The sequence below is a fragment of the Melospiza georgiana genome, chromosome 11, assembly GCF_028018845.1.
Source record: "Melospiza georgiana isolate bMelGeo1 chromosome 11, bMelGeo1.pri, whole genome shotgun sequence".
Classification (NCBI taxonomy): Eukaryota; Metazoa; Chordata; class Aves; order Passeriformes; family Passerellidae; genus Melospiza; species Melospiza georgiana.
This window is the reverse complement of record NC_080440.1, coordinates 6,852,830-6,869,126: the sequence shown is the minus strand read 5'-3', so window position 1 is coordinate 6,869,126 and position 16,297 is coordinate 6,852,830. Positions and strand designations below refer to the sequence as shown.

The following is a 16,297-nucleotide window of genomic DNA, read 5'->3' as shown; positions in this document are numbered from 1 at the left end:
TGCCCAAGGAGAAGGTCATTTGGAGGGTATCTCAAGGATATCTGCTTTCTCCAGTTTGCCCCACAGTGAATAACAGGAATGAGTAGAAATCTTGGCTCATGCAAGAACAAAACTAGAACTCTGGACCAGTAACAACTGCAGAGCTCTGCCTGAGCATGGGAAGGGCATGGAAAGGGTATTTGCAGGCAACACCAGGAAACATCCACTTGGAAGGGAAAGTCCTGGAGTGGCTCCAGAGAAAAGAGAGGAGGGAAAGTGACAGGGTGAGGTGATGTCACTTGCTGAGGTGCCAACCCTCCTCCCCTTCCCACAGCCAGTAGGGGTAGGTATGGAGTGGTCCTGAGGTTGACCTGGTCTCCAGGTGAGCCCAGCAAGCAGGGTGCAACTCTGGGCTTGAGTCAGGAGATTAATACCTCCATCTGGCCCTCCTTACCTCACCTCTGCAGAGTCTTTCTCCTCTTTTGGTCATTAGAATGGACAGACGGTCCTTGAGGGGAATTCAACCCTCAATTACCAGAAAATTGGACTTAAGCACACAACAAGTTTGCACAAAGCACTTATTTTTAAATGAGCTCCACCCTGCCCTTGACATTATTGATCTGTGACTGCAGCAGGCTGCTATCATCTCTTCTCACTGCACCGTTCTTTCTTCTGCTCCTGCAGGCAATTACGCCCTTGGAACAGCTCTTGACAGATGCCACCAGGTGATGGAGGATTTCTGAGCACCTCTATTCCTTAAAGTTGTTTTAATTCTGCCAGCCATGATGTTTTCTGCAACCCCAAAGTTGACTTCTCTCCCTTTAGAAGGAGAGGATAGAAAAGCACCTGCTGGAACTGACATAAGGGGCTGGTCCTCTTCCACCTCTAGTGTGGTCAGATCTGTAGCATTAATTCTCCTCTAAGAGACCAGCACAGAGGAGACTCATGCTCCCCAGAGCCAGGGGGAGACTGAAAGCAGGACAGGAGAGGATATTTTGCCAACTGCTGTTTGTTAAATGATGGTGACCTCCTTTGGAGAGTTTTAACAGGGGCAATTGGGATGACTCACACGAAATAACAGCCAAAAAAGCAATCCTGGGTTTCTACCATTTCAGAATATGACACAGAAGCAACAGAGTGAAGACACACAGTGACTGCAGGAGGTGTTAACAGGCAAATTAAGCAGTACAAGTACAAATTTGGCTGTGATTGTGAAGGGCTGCCTGGCTTACCCTGAGGTTCCAGCCTGCAGAGCCCCAGGCAGTGACAGGGGATGGTGCCTCTGCAACACTCCAGTGACTTGAGACTTTCCCAAGGAGATAAACCCAGACCAGACCAGCAGGAAGGTCCACATCCTCCACGCTTTATCAGCCATGTGTTGGGAACAATTCCTGCTCAGGGCACTTGCCTGGCACCAGACCCTACCTGCAGGTCCAACTCTGAAGCCCTGACCCTGTCCTGCTGCCCTGCCTTGTGATGCACACTCCATGCTGGACATCTCAGGCAACTGATTAAGGATCTGTCTGCCCCACAGCACTTTCAGCCTCACAGTTAATCAGGCTCACTAATTAATTGTAAAAACTCAGATCAAGTTAAACCCACAAGGGCCTCGCCCCTCTACAATTACCTACAACACTTTAATATCAGGTGTTCATTTTTTGTTAGTCTCTATTGGAAGATGTTGCCATGAATGACAATGTAGTGAGGAGCAGGTATAGCCATAATAAAGTTACAACTTACTGGGGATTTCTGAATTTCCGACACGGCGTAATTCCCTTGTGGGAGCCACTTGGCTGTTCCCACCAGGGACAGGCCTGTCCCATACAGGTCTATGCTGAATCGACCCTAAAAAACAATAAGAGCCTGGTTATCCCAGAATGCCATGCTCCAGACTCCCAGCATGCCACGGTGTCACTTTTCTAGCAGCATTTGACAGCAGCGTTTTCCTCGTTTTCCATTGCTCTGACCATGGTCATTGTAAAAATCACAGCACGGCTCACATTAGGAATTTCTTCTCCCTGGTGGCTGCAGAGAAGGAGGGGTTTCAGATTGCTTTTGAACTGCTGCCTTTTCCCCCAGGTTTTCACTGCTTCACCCCGGTTTTGCACTGCTTCTTCTCTGCCGGCTGAGGGCATTGTTGGCTTTCCCATGGCAAACTGCAGAGCCTGGTGCTCCAGCAGCTGATGGGAAGGAATTTCAGGGATGTGCTGCAGCTGCTCTCACTGCTCCCTCCTCAACTGGAGAGGGCACACTTGGCCTTCTTTTCCACTGGCTTTTTTTTTTTTTTCCAGACAAGTGAAATAAAAACTCTTCCATCTCTTTAAAGCACTTAATTCCACATTTTCTCAAAATGACAAAGATGGATGGAAAATTAAGGACTATGCCAGCATCCCACATTCAGCCCCCCAGCCCTCCCCTCACCCCCATGGCAGACTCCAGTCCTGCCAATTTCTGGACCCATGGAGGGATCCTTTGGACACATCCCAGGCTGACCCACAGCCCAGCAGGGCCCTGCAGTACCAGATGGTGTTAGCTTTGCTCCTTGCACTTGCTGCCTTGGGTATGCTGATTTTCTGTGAGGAGCAAACGGGCTGGGTCAGGTGGATGGATATTAACATTTATGAGCATTCCTGAGGTAAGCAGTCAATCCCTAAGCTGCTGAGCTGTGCAGCAAAGTGTCAGCTCTGGAAGCAGGGAGGGAAGGAGATGGAAAGGTTTGCCCTCTGCTGCTGCTCTGACTCCCTGTTAATGCCCTTTGCCAGTAATGCCCACCCAATACCTTGGACTGTCCAAACAGATCACTTACCATCCCCAGCCCCACAAAAAATAGGTGTGCTGGGAACATGCAGCAAGTCATCCCTAACACAGTGTTATTTGTCTCCTACAGACTTTTGAAATCATCTACTCCCTGCTGCTCTCTCTGCCCAGCATTTCCACCAAGTCCTGTCATGGACTGATCCCCTGACTTCAGCCTAGTTCTCTCCCCACAGCCTCTTTCTTCTTCCTTTTCTCCTTTACTGGGGCCTTAGGGAATGTCTCTTAGGCAGCCACTGGCCTGATAACATGGAAAATGGAAACTACTTTCTTCCCTTTTCACAAAAGGAACTTTCTCCATCACTTTCTCCCTCTTCACAAAGGGAAAAGTTTCAGATCGCTGAGATAAGAATGTGCCACTCACTGAAGTTGGGCTGCTGCGATCAGCAGTAATTAATAGAGGGCCTGAACATAACAAATGGCACCAATTCCTGTTAAATGCTCTTGTCAAATACCTGCGGGCATTTGGCAGCGCTGTAGCAGTCCCCAGCAGTGGCATAAGGAACAGGTCGTCCATCATGTGTCTGTGCAAACTGTAAATCAGTTGCTGTGGAGAAGAGTTGGTGAATAACATGGAAAGGAAGATGCAGGGAGAGAGACAAAATAAATGTAAACATGCTCTTTGCTAATGTTTAAATTCACCAAAGCTGGCTTCCTACATTAATGTAGGAAGTCAAGACTTCTATATTTTTGTGATATCAATATTACTATATTTTTTAATATTAAATATCCTGATTCATCCCACATTTGATTCCCAGCACATGAGCACTGAATTTAACAGGACACACTCAGTATTTACAGCTCAGTTTAAATCTGTTGGTGATTTAGGAACAAGGTATAAATAACAACAAAACTCAAACCCTTAACTTGGGGTTTATTTCGCTTTCAAAAAATTCCCCACATTCAAAAAGGCTCCAGCACCTTCCAAGTCTCTCTTTTAAACAAAAGCAAACAACATCTCTGCTCTCCTGGCTGCCCCAGCCCAGGGGTCGGGTTTTCAAAGGGAACTGGAGTATTTTGCTCTGGAGGGATCTGAAGTAACTGAGACTCATTTAGATGGGGATGTGAGATAGCTCCTGCCTGACAGAGGTAGGTGCCCAGCTCCTTTTGAAATTCAAAGGGAGCTGGTATCCAATTCCCAGAGGGTGGTTCCTTTGAGATCTTTACCTAGGAGCTTTTACAGATTATTAGTTGCTTTTTACAGATTGATAGACTGGGAGGTCTTGAAAATTAAGTGATAAAACCCACTTATCAGATGAGGAGTCGTTTTACAGGGAAGGATTTTGATTCGCTAAAAGACCACTTAGCTATTTACTGAATGAACTCCCAACAATATGTTGTATTTTTAAAACACTTGCTGAAAACTGATAGCAGTGGAGTCAGGGGACTGAAACCATAACCCCATGGAATGCTACAGGGTCTCTGGTGGTGGGATGGGCTCCCAGCTCACAGGAATGACAAAAGGGACAGTGTGTTACTCTTATTGCACAGCTAGATTCTCTTTCTCCATTGCAAATCTATGTTCCCAGCCCTCAACAAAAGTTATTTTCCTGTGGTCTGGCTCTGCTGAGAGACTTCTCTGCCCTGGCCACTGGGAATAGCATCCCCACCCCAGTGGAGACCCCTGCACTGGGATCTCTCTGAGTAAAATGGAGGGGGGTACAGGAGTGGGGCAGCTCCTCCCTGGTCAGGCTTTGTGTCTGAGTCCATTCTGAAAATAGGGGACCAAATGAAATAAAATAAAATAAAATAAAATAAAATAAAATAAAATAAAATAAAATAAAATAAAATAAAATAAAATAAAATAAAATAAAATAAAATCCTTCACAAAATGCACTGGGCTGCTGGGAGTATGCAAATACTCATTGTGCAGAGCAGATACAACAGGAATTGCCTTAGTATTTTCCTGTTTTACAGAGAAATAACATGAGCATCTCTGATGTACTCAGTCTCCCAGTGTAAAGCAGCAAACAGGTGACCAAGTCTAAAAGCAGGAATTCTCAAGAATATTGCTCACTAGAGTACTACTGCTCGCTTGTAGTTACAGCTATATTTGTGTAAAATAAACATTTTTTTTAATGGCAAGGCCCTGTTTTTACTCACTTATTATTTGCATAGTGTTCAGGTCCAGCCTTACTTTGCTGAAGGAGGAAAACCCAGCTGCTGTGTAATCTTTCCTACACTGGCAGTCTTCTCGTCTGCTCCCGTTATACGGACACTCGGTCGGGTTATGCAATCTGAATCAAAAGAAAACCCTTTCTACTCATGACCAGGAAATACTGCCATGGAAAACAAAAACACTGTGAGGTTCATGATTACAGGATTTCTTACCTGTATCCATACACCTCTGAAAAATTCTCTGCATCCCCGTTTACAAGGGTCACATACTCCTTTGGGCTGTCAGTCTGCATCCCAGAGCAATACACCTGAGAGAGAAAGAGAAGCCAGGATTGTGTCATGTGCAAAGGCATCACTGAGACAACCAAAGGCAGAAAATCCAAGAGTGGAAGTCAAGACCACAGGCAGGGTCCTCTTGAACCTTCAGAAAACCCATGAAGTATCATTCTGTTGCTGAAATGCACCTTTAATGTCTTTCCTTTGATTTGCAGGAAATATTCACCATCTTCAGTGACACCTTCAAGATTTTTAACATCTTTGCAACTCCTCGGTAAGTCACCTGAAACAAAACAGAAATACTTGTAGTCACTGAACAACTATACATCAAAATTTATTTTGAAACACTCTGAGGCTTCCAAAACATCAAAACATCTTTTTTTATTTTTAACAGCTTTCCCTGAAGTGTCTTAGTGCTTACTTGGATGGCTCCCAATGCTTGGAAATACTGCAGATCTCTAGGAGTTTGAGGGGAAAAGATGCTGAAACCATGAGAAAGGCAAAAGAAGGTGTAAATCTGCAGACTTACAGTCATGGACATTGTGACATGTCCTCCTCTCTTCAGGTTTCAGGTCCACGTGGCACAAGCTGCTGAGCTGGTCGTCGTTGGTCAAACACTGCACTGAGCGGTGCATGACCCCAACTCCACAGGTGACAGAGCACTGCGGGACACAAGACAGAGATTCCTGCTTTATCTCAAGGGTTTATGGGCTCCAGAAAGAACAGAGACAGATGGTTTCCCTTCTATCAAGAGACAGCAGCAAAGACTTCAATCCTGTGAAGTGTTCAAATACAGGCTTAATTTTAATCAAATGAGTGGTCCCTTCAGTAATTAATCCCTTCCTTATTATCATTGATTACTTCAAGACTACCATACTTTGCTCAGTGTTTGCACACTTTGCTGGATGAGGCAGTTGGTTAAAGGGAACCATGTGCTCAAGTGAAATTTCTTATTTTTCATATTAGGAAGATTGCTGTTTTCCATGCGAATTGCACAAAAAAAAAAAAAAAGGAGTCTCAAAATCTTCTCTCCCCTCCCCTGCTGGGAAAATGGGTACATCTGTGCAAACACTGGGTCATCCTCAAACCATCCAGTCTAAGGGCAATCCTAAGGCTGAAATTGCACAAATTGCAGGAGGTACCAAGCAGCAGAGCATCCAGCTACTGAGTGTGGGCTGTGGGAGGTGGGAGCACCTTGCTCCTCCATCCACAACTTGTTCTTTCAAGTACTTGAGAAATGAAGTTCAGCTCTTTCTACTGCTACCAGGCTAGGCTATAAAGAAAATGAAGTTGCTCAAACATTTAGAAATTATTATTCTAAAGGAATACACCATGAAGAAGATGGTCTTCAACGGCTCATGGTATTCACAACTTGGGCATTTACTCTTTATCAAGTCCAGTTCCATAAAATTTAGCTGAAGCGCTGAGTAGGACTCTCTCTGTCCATCAAAGGTGATGGCATTTTACATTAAATCCCTTTCAAAATCACAGCTGACAAGGGTCATGGCACTTGGTGGTCATTGGGACATTCAGCAGCTCAAAGTGAGGAGAAAGGTGTTGCTCTCTGAAATGAGTGCTCTTTGCAGTGAAGTTGGATTAATGACTTGGGTATTTTGCACTTAAATTCTGAGGGAAAATACCAGTTAATTGATGCTGAGGTATTTGCTATAACTCCTACGTGCTGACTCACAGGGAGGATCTGAAGCTTCCTATGGGGCAGGAGGAACTTAGGTTTCAAATGGCTTTGTCAGTTACCGTGACAACTTCTACTACATTTTACTTGGCCTGACACTCATCGCCTTGTAAAGGTTTGACAAATTCCTACAAATGCCTGAGCTGGGTTAATAAATCAAGTTTATGGGAGAAACATCACATTTCAAAGAATGTCAGAAGCCCTAAGAAGTGAAATGTTATCACCTTAACTAAAATTTGATCTTGTAGTTCAGGTCCCAGAAGAGGCTCAAAACAAATAACTTTAGCAGAAAGGCCAGGTTCTTTTCCCTGACCTGTCCCAGCATTTGTGAGAAGGAGGGGGAGGAAAAAACAAGAAAAAAATTGTTTTAAGGTTCAAATGACCAGTGTTTCAGTCTAATGCTGGCTCCCAAGTCTTTCTTATACATGTGGCCAAGTGGGATCAACTGCAGTTGCCAGTGACTCACCAATGCTTCTAGCACAAGGCTTTCAAACCCTTGTTTTCTGCAATGACTAAGCATGCAGCATGGCCATCAACATGGCCACAAACGTTGGCTACATCCCAGTTTTCATGAATGATCCTACTTGTAGCTGCTGGGACTCCCCCATACGAAGGGGTTCAGTCGGAAGTATGGAGCCCTACACACACCAGGCCTGCTGCTGCACCAGAGTATTCCATGCATTAATTTAAGCATCTCTAAAACATTCCCCTGCCAAACCTTTGGTCTGTGTCTAAACAAACCCCAGGTTGTTCCATTCTTTTTGGCCAAAAAAGAAGCTTGCCCGACTTACGCTTCCCCAGTTGCCGACGCGCCAGGAGGCCGAGATGGGGCACTCTCCGAGGTAGCAGGGCTGGATGTTGGGGGGCTGTGTGCCAGGACAGTTGACCATGTTCTGGTAGCCATACTCATAGTGGTCCTTCCCGGTGTAGATCTCACTGCAGGACACGAGGCGCTGCCTGTAGCCCTTCCCGCACGTGACGGAGCACTGCGGGCACAGCAAGGAGCGGTGAGCACCACCTGCTTCAGCAGGGCTGCCCAAAATGGGAGGGGAGGAAACCAGGCCTGACAGCTTTCAACACAGGAAACTGATTCAAGGGATCACTGGGTTCCATTTAAGCCAGTCATGAATATTGTAAGTGGCTACTACGAGTGGGCTGGTGCCTGACATTGTCTTTGGGCACCCAGTTCCTCTCTGGGCTGGATCTACAGCTGCTCCAGGACTCCCTGCTCCAGGCTGGCTCCTGGCCATGTGTTATTTCTTCCCAACCACAAAGAAAGGAGCAGAAGATCCATGGGAATTTGGAAATGCCTCTATTAGTTGTTTTGGTTGGGTGGGTTTTTTTTGCCATACATACAGAGAGATAGAAAGGGGTCAAGGTTGACTCTGAATTGCAGGTACTTGTCAGCAACTAGGAGAACCAGAAGAACCAACAACCAGAAGAATGAGAAATTTTTCATCGTAATTAGAGGATAAACAGCACTTCTGCCTTCCTCATCAAAGGACTGAGTGGGACCTGGGAGAGCCAAACTCTGGCTCTGTAAGATCTCTTTACCTCTCTGTCTTCATGGGCCTGAGTGCTCCCAGGTGGTCTCCCAGGCACTGGGGGTGGGTAGAGGGTGCCTGGGCAAGGAGCAGCCAGAGCTCCAGCCTGACAAGCACCTCAATATTTCTCTTAAGAAACCACTCAGCAGACCAGGCTGCTCTGAGATTTTCTTATGTCTCCACATTTCTCCCTCCTTGCACTATCTCAGGTGGCTGGGCTCTCCTTCCCCTCAGTCCTGCCATGTTTTCCTTTTTCCCTTTTCTCGTTCTTGCTCTTTAATCAGTGCTGTGTCAGCAGCTGCCTTGTCATTTCCCTCTGCTGTTTCTCCAACTGGAAAGTAATCCTTCACTGGCTGCAGAAGGAAACAGGCTGAGATTAGCCTGCGTCCTCCCGCACGCGGCGCCCGCTGCAAGGAAAACTCATCTATTTTCCCTGCCTCCCAGCTGGGAGGGTGAATGGCCTGCCTTCCCTCACTCTGGGTCCTTGCCCCTGCAAAGACAGCACTGAGGAAGGATGTGCCCCCATGGTCACCTCCAGGCTTGCCTCTCCCCCATGATGCACATCTGGACCCTTGTACAACTCACAGGGCCCCAGAGCCCCCAGGGAGTGGATGGGAATAAAACCAATTAATTAAATAAATGAACTAAACCAGCAGAAAACCAAAGAGGGTGCCTGTTGAATGCACTGTGCTTTGGAAGAAAATTGCGTCCAGATAATATTAGCTAGGACCCTGAGCACGCTGCTTTTACTCTTTAATAACCTGGTTGTCGGCCACAGCCCAGCTCCTTTCTATCCAGCAGGGAGACTGCACACCGAAATAAACCAAAAAATAAGATTTCAAATCCACGGCCTTGCCTTGCCAGCGCTGATTGATTTGGGCTGCAATACCTCAGCAGGGGCAGCGTTGAGAGGAGGTCAAGGATGCAGGGGCGGGACGGGGCCTCACCTCTGACCACTCTCCGGTGATCCAGATGTACTCGCAGGGCGGCAGCGCGCAGCTCTGCACCTCGGCCGGGCGCTCGCTGGGCTCGCAGCGGCCGCTGCTCTGCGGCTGCTCCTCCTCGTCCACGCACAGCACCTCGCGGAACCGCGACGCCTCCCCGCACGTCTTGGTGCACTGTGTGCGACAAACAACAGCTCAGGCAGCCCCGTGGGGCTCCAAGGGACGAACCCACGCCCCAGCAACCCCTGTAAGCTGCCACTGGTATCCCCTGGGGGAGGATTTCCCACCAGGACCTGCTGTGCCCCATGCTGCTGCCTGTGACAAACTGCTGCTGACCTCCGGAGTACTGACCCACGTCCCCAGGAGAGAGCAGAAACCAAGACAGCAGGTATTGGGATGGGGCAGGTGTGGGGCCCAGCTGCGGTAGGATCAAAACATGCAGGGTTGGGCATGCTGGGCCAGGAGATAGGGCCAACCCCCATTATTTCAGCCCCTAGTGAATACAGCTGTTTGGAGAACGACAACTCGACCATCTCCCGTGCAAAATTCACACTGCTGCACCTCTGGCTGTGGCTGGTGTGGGGGGAGCTCCTTCCCCAGCTCTCTGCTTTGGCATGGGGCACACATAATCATAGAATCATCATAGAATAGTTTGGGTGAAAACAACCTTAGAGACCATCTCATTCCAACCCCCTGCCATGGGCAGGGACACCTTCCACTAGAGCAGGTTGCTCAGAGTTTCACCCAGCCTGGCCTCAAACACAGCTCTACAAGCACTGCAGCGCAGGCAGCCCTGCAGGTTTATTCTCTTTTAAACACTGCCCTGCCTGATATTAAGATCAACCCATGCCAGACAAGTACAAGTGCTCCCCAGGTCCTTCTGGAGATTTCAAGGACTCAGTTCTTTCTCTCCTTGTCACAGAAAAACGAGCCTGACTGTGAGGCTGTGTTCCTGGGAGTGAGGCTGTCCTTGGAGGGCATCTTAGAAAAACACATAAAACAAAATAAATCAGTGTAAGAGCAGCTGCCTAGATAAAACCCCATTTTCTTTTAGTTATTGCCTGTAATGGACTTCTAACACTTTCAACTAACTGGATTAACGAGGAGAAAAATGCATGAAAATAATCATTTATAGAACATGTAGGGAATGTCTTCCCCTTAAGGAAAAGGATAAAACATCCAATCAGACCATCCCTATCTGTACAGAAACACTGCTTGAAGTTACCTAGGCTTGGAACACTGTGCCAGTTTAATCTAGTTGGAGTCTTACCCTCCAAACATCATTTCCAGCCTCCCTGAAGCAAATCCTGTTCTCCTGGCTGGCCAACAATTAGGAAGATATTAGTGGGTTCAGTTAATTGCAAAATGCAGGCACTGTCATGGCCTTGTTACTGTAATTGGCTGTCAGAACCAGGATTGTAAATTATTTGAGAATATTGAAAATTCAGATCAATGTGTGGCAGCAGCAGCAAACCAGGAGAGCAGCAGTGAGCACATCATCATGTGGGGTGTAAATATTTAAAACTGGGGCAAAGTGGAAAGGGATGGGGAAGGAGAGGCAGCTCCACAAAGCAGCATTTATTCCAAAGGAATAACTTAGGAGCTCTTAGGCAACAGTCAACATTGCAAAATCTGCAGTCTGCCAGAAGACCCCAAGGGCTTTGTGTGCTTTCAACCTTATTTACTCTCTTGCTTTGAGTCCTTGGAGTGGAAGCTCCTTCTAGGTCTGTGCTGAAACATGGCAATCCTACAGGGGTTGGGGGAATTTGCTGGAGTGTGATTTCCCCAGAAAGCAAACAAAGAGAGCTATATTTGCCCATCTCTGATTATCTCCCTATTACATAAGTAAAAACCGAAAGGGGGTCATTGTGTGTGAATATGGCACCACTGCAGCTCCATCATCAGGGAGCTCCCCTGACAGCTCTCCAGGCACCTTCTGGGGCAGCCTGAACCCCAACCTTCTTGCTCACTGGGAGTGGGGTCACAGCATGCTCAAAGCTTCCCTCCTCTCTGCTTTGGCATTTCCAGCCCGGCGAGGGGTCAGCAATACAGGGTGAATCATTCCATGGTTCCTCACAGCCAAAGGAGGCACCTTGAAAGGAGATGGAAGAACCAAGCCTGATTTTGTCTCATCTCCTTAATGTATATTTCAGACTAAATTTGTAAAGTACATTGGCTTATGCTTCACTTTCAGAGGGTAAACCATGTCTATGCCATCAAGGCATCTTCTAACAGTGGCAGTGAAGAGCTATCACATCAAAAGCCCATCCTTGTTTAAAATCATTACTTGCTGATGAAAGACTGGCACTCCCAAGCACATGCCAGCCTGATTTGGGTTTGTCTGCAAATAACAGTTGTGTGGCCAAATAAACCTGAGCCAGCTCTGTGCATTTTGTCATCATCAGAAATTGAAAGTTTGGTTATTTGTATTTTTAAGGGTAACTGGTAATTAAAATAATCCCACTGAAATATTAAATGAGGCTCAAAGACAGTGAGACCATCATAAAATAAGTCAAAGAGAAACACTGCAGAGGTTCCAATCAGCCAAAGCCAAAGTTATAAAACATTATTCATGTAGAAAGCAGATAGTTCAGCTAGCATGGGAAGGCTATTTTTCCTTTTAATGCAGTGACAGATTTTGCATGAATTCTCATGTTCAAGATTGATTTAAATCTCACGCAAAACAGTGGGACCAGGCTATAACAGCTATTGATAGCAAAATCTGAAAACAGGTCAGGCATTTGACAATATTTGTCTCTTTTGCCTCATTTCCCAAATTCTGAACTATTTTCCTGGCAGATCAAATTAAGGATCATTTCAGGCACTTCTGAAACTGCTTTAGAAGAGCAATAATAATAATTAAAACAACCCCAAAGGCATTGCTTTGCAAAAGCATTGATTTTTTTTTCTTTTTTTTAGATAACAATCTAACGCAGAGATGAAATGTACCCCCCGTGCCATGAATGCTTGAAACATGCCTTGGGTAACTCTGCAATTCAAATCAGGCAAGGATGGCACAATTTCCCCCCAAAAAGACAAATGTCAAAGATTCAGGAGTTGGATGGCAGCTTCCAGAGCGTGCAATGTCCTTCCACAGAGGCTCATATAAAAACTTTCTCCCAATTTTCCCTTTTTCTTTGTGACTCTAGTCTGAGTTCTTTTTTGACATTAGCAAGGCTCTTTCTATTGACTTTCTTCTCCTTGGTGAGGGCACTGAGAACAGGTGATTAATGTGATACACCAACAGAGCAGTAAATGGTTTTCCAGTAAATTTCATATTCCTTCTCATTGTCAAGACCAACACTTTTTTTTCTAAACAACACAAGTACAACAACAAAAAAGGAACAATTAAAAAACCCCAAACCCTCTTGAGAGATTCCCTTTAAAGATAAGGAATCAAGAACAAGACAGCACTGAGATGTTATTTATATCCTGCCTTCCATGTCAATTAGGGTTCATTGCTGCTCCCTGCTCAGAGAATACCAATGCAATCTGTGCCTCCTCATGGACACTGCCTATGGCTGGAGGGAGGTGCTATTCTGTTTTTTCACTGTGTACACCAGAACAAAATAAGAAGTGCTTGGAAGAAATGCTTGGAATGAGCCAGAGGGGCAAGCTCACATTGGGCAGCTCCTGCATTTTCCTGTTCATGGTTACTCATGAGTACTTAGGAGGGTGAGGAAACCTCCAGTCCCTCTTAGTAAAGCTCCCTTGGGGAAAAATCAAATCTCCACACTTTGTTCAAAATTTGCCCAGTGCAATGGGGAGTCCTGGAAAATTTCAGAAAACATCAGTATTTGTATCCCATCAAGGGCTCAGAAGGGTGAGGGCAGGCGCCTCTCCAAACTGCTTTGAGAAGTTACAAAGATAAGGGAGAGAGGGCAAAACTTAGTTGCAAGTTGGACTTGATGATTTTGGAGGACCTTTCCAACTAATGATTCTAAGATTCTACAAAAGGATGGGGCAGGAGCTGTTTCTTTCTAGGGCTGATTACAGCACCAGGTAAGGACTGGCACTACCTGCTGTTTGGTGACCTCTTTGCTGCCTTTAAATTTATTCACTGAAGAAGTCAATGGGCTCTGTAAAACTAAAACTAAAACTGCAAGGAAGCTGCTGGAGCCCCCTCAGCTGTTCCTGCATTTCCTTTTCTGGCTGGGATGTTTCCATCTGCTACCACTGTGTGACCAGCCTGGCTTTTCCTCCTGCTGCTTCCCATCACTCTTCCCTGTGTCCTGGGAAGCAGCTGGGAGAGGACACAGCCCCTCTGGCCTCCTGCACTCGTGGCTGGGTTTCACAGGATTATAAACCCAACTTCCTAGCACTGCTGAGGCTGGGGAAATGAAGATAAACTTGTGTGTCCTGTTCCCGTCAGGCTGAGGCACCACATGCACGGGTTAAAAACAGAAAAAAACAGAATGAAAAGAATCATTTTGGTGTCTGGTCTGAGCTGCCTCTGCCAAAAACTTCTGGGCATTTGAAGGCTGACACAGCACCTTCTTGGCAGTGCATGGTGGGGCTCCTCCTGCTCAGAATCCCCTCATACTCCTACCACCCACCAGCCTTGAGGCCACTCATGCCCACATTGCAGGAGAGTTGGAGTCACTCCCTAAACCACTGGAGCAGCAGCTTTATCCCCAGTTTCAGTCTCAGGAGCTGTTTTTGATGGGAACTGATCTTGGTCACACAGAAAAGCATCATCTCCTACAGAAGACTTGATCTCAGCACTGCTCATGGTTTGATAAAACAGCAAAGACCCAGAGCTCAGTGAAAGGATAGGGATGTCAGATGGTGCTGGGGTAATGGGGCAGGAAAGAGGCAATTACCACTGCTCCCTAACTCCTCCAGACACTGGGCTCAGGCTGGAGCAGCACAGCAGGGCTCTGCCTCCTGGAAGAGACCCAAATCCATCCTACCCAAAACCTGCTCAGCATTTTCATAGGACCCAGCCAAACCCAGGGCAGCACAAGCAATAAATTAACCCTACAGAGGCATTTCTCTGCTCTGCATGAACTTTTTTTTTTTTTTTTTTTTTTTTTTTTTTTTTTTTTTTTTGCAACCCCAGGTTGCAACCCAAACACCCTGACCCTCCAGCAGCACTCCCAGCATCATGGCACGCCTGAGAGCACAGAGCTGTGAGCTGGGGGAAGGAAGCGAGGAAAGAGAGGAAGGGAGGAAAGAAGGAGGGAAGGAAGGAAAGGGAGGAGAGGAAGGAGAGGAAAGAAAGGAAAGGAAAGGAGAGGAGAGGAAAGGAGAGAAGAGGAGAGGAAAGGAAAAAGGAAAGGAAAGGAAAAAGGAAAGGAAAGGAAAAAGGAAAGGAAAGGAAAGGAAAAAGGAAAGGAAAAAGGAAAGGAAAGAAAAAGGAAAGGAAAGGAAAAAGGAAAGGAAAGGAAAAAGGAAAGGAAAGGAAAAAGGAAAGGAAAAAGGAAAAAGGAAAATGAAAAAGGAAAGGGAGGGAGAAGAAGAAGGGAGGAAAGGAAGGAAAGGGAGGAAAGGGAGGAAAGGAAGGAAGGTTGGTTCTTACCGCCTGCCATTCCCCGGCTGACCAGCGGTGCGTGGGGCACGGGGGGAGGTGACAGTCCCGCTGAGGAGGGGGCTGGCTGGCCGGGTCACACTCGGCCTCCTTGGGGCTGCTGCTGCTGCTGCTGTGGCACTGCACGGAGCGGCGCTGGACGCCCCGGCCGCAGGACACCGAGCACTGCAGGGAGGGACACAAGGTGAGTGCAGCTCCCATCGCAGACACCACAGTGAGTTCAGGGGGTCTGGGCTCTGCTCTGGGCTCCACGGCATCGTTAGCAATGATTAAGGATTCTCTTTAATAATATATACTAATGATGTTTCTAGCAAAAACCTAAAATTTTGGAATTTGAAAACAAGGTAGCAATGCTCTATCAAACTTCCAAGTGAGGCTTTTCATTGTGCAAGGGAAAACTGGGAATCTGAAGCCGGTGTGAACATTTGCTGTTGGCTTCAGTGGGGTCAGGACTTCCTGGACAGGATTTTTATTGAAAAATCTGTTTTTATTGCAAAATAGCAGTGCTGCAAAACCACCCTGACATTCCAGAGGTGGCCAGGCTCTGAGATTTGCTCTGAGTATTGCTTCTCAGGCACTGTTTCAAAAAAGTAATAGTTCAAAATGCATCAAATGCCACAAACAGCGTGGGCTTTAATGAAAAGCAAACTTGGATTCTATAGAAGAAAGTGTGTAGCTGTAGAGAGGGAAAGGTGTGATACAGCTGGGATTTCTTTCATGCATCTAGACATGCACATGCACCAAGGCAGGGAATACAGTTAGGTTTTGAAAGCAAATGTCTTTTTGAAATTAACTGCATTTCACATTTCCTTCATTACACTGTGGGCACATTTTTCCCAACTTCAAGACACAGCAACAAATGCCTGCATTTTTCTGTTTCTCAGACATCTTTAAATTATTATCTATACTGCAATATTATTAACAGCTTATTTTTTCTTTCACGCAACATTTCTTAGTGTTGTGACTGCACACTAACGTCTTTAGCAGTACTTAATATTCCCCTGGAACAGATTCCTCCTGGCTAGACCTTAAAGTATACTATACAGATTTGGAGTACAGAGAATTTGCATTTGTAGAAGAAAGTGCATAAAAAATAAAGGTATGTATTAAAACCACAGCTGAATTAACAACTAATATTATTTATAACTAATATTAATATATCAGGTACTAAGAAAATAAGTTCACAGTCTATTATTGCAATGCCCACTAAAATGAGCCTTCTTAAGGCAGGGAATTGAGTGGTACCTGATGGGGAAGCAATTCCCTTTTCTGTATTCCTCCATAATGCTCTTTGCTTTACTGTCCAAATACCCCATAAAGCCAAGAAAACCAGAGAAAAGCTGACTGTGACTATTTGTCTGGCTTCAGACATTCATAGGAGGGTGGGAGTATTTTTGTG

General features: G+C 46.1%; 1 protein-coding gene across 1 annotated transcript; it reads right to left on the bottom strand.

The window, feature by feature from the left end:
* Window positions 1-1,788: 1,788 nt before the first annotated feature.
* LOC131088294 (A disintegrin and metalloproteinase with thrombospondin motifs 9-like) lies at window positions 1,789-15,099 on the bottom strand. The gene is made up of 9 exons (XM_058032218.1): window positions 14,890-15,099; window positions 9,372-9,542; window positions 7,672-7,866; window positions 5,717-5,849; window positions 5,376-5,470; window positions 5,125-5,219; window positions 4,931-5,030; window positions 3,249-3,340; window positions 1,789-1,824 (listed from the first exon to the last, which is right to left on the bottom strand). The coding sequence occupies exons 1-9, from the start codon at window positions 15,097-15,099 to the stop codon at window positions 1,809-1,811; spliced, it is 1,107 nt and encodes a 368-aa protein (XP_057888201.1). The 3' UTR covers window positions 1,789-1,808.
* Between the last annotated feature and the right edge of the window lie 1,198 nt (window positions 15,100-16,297).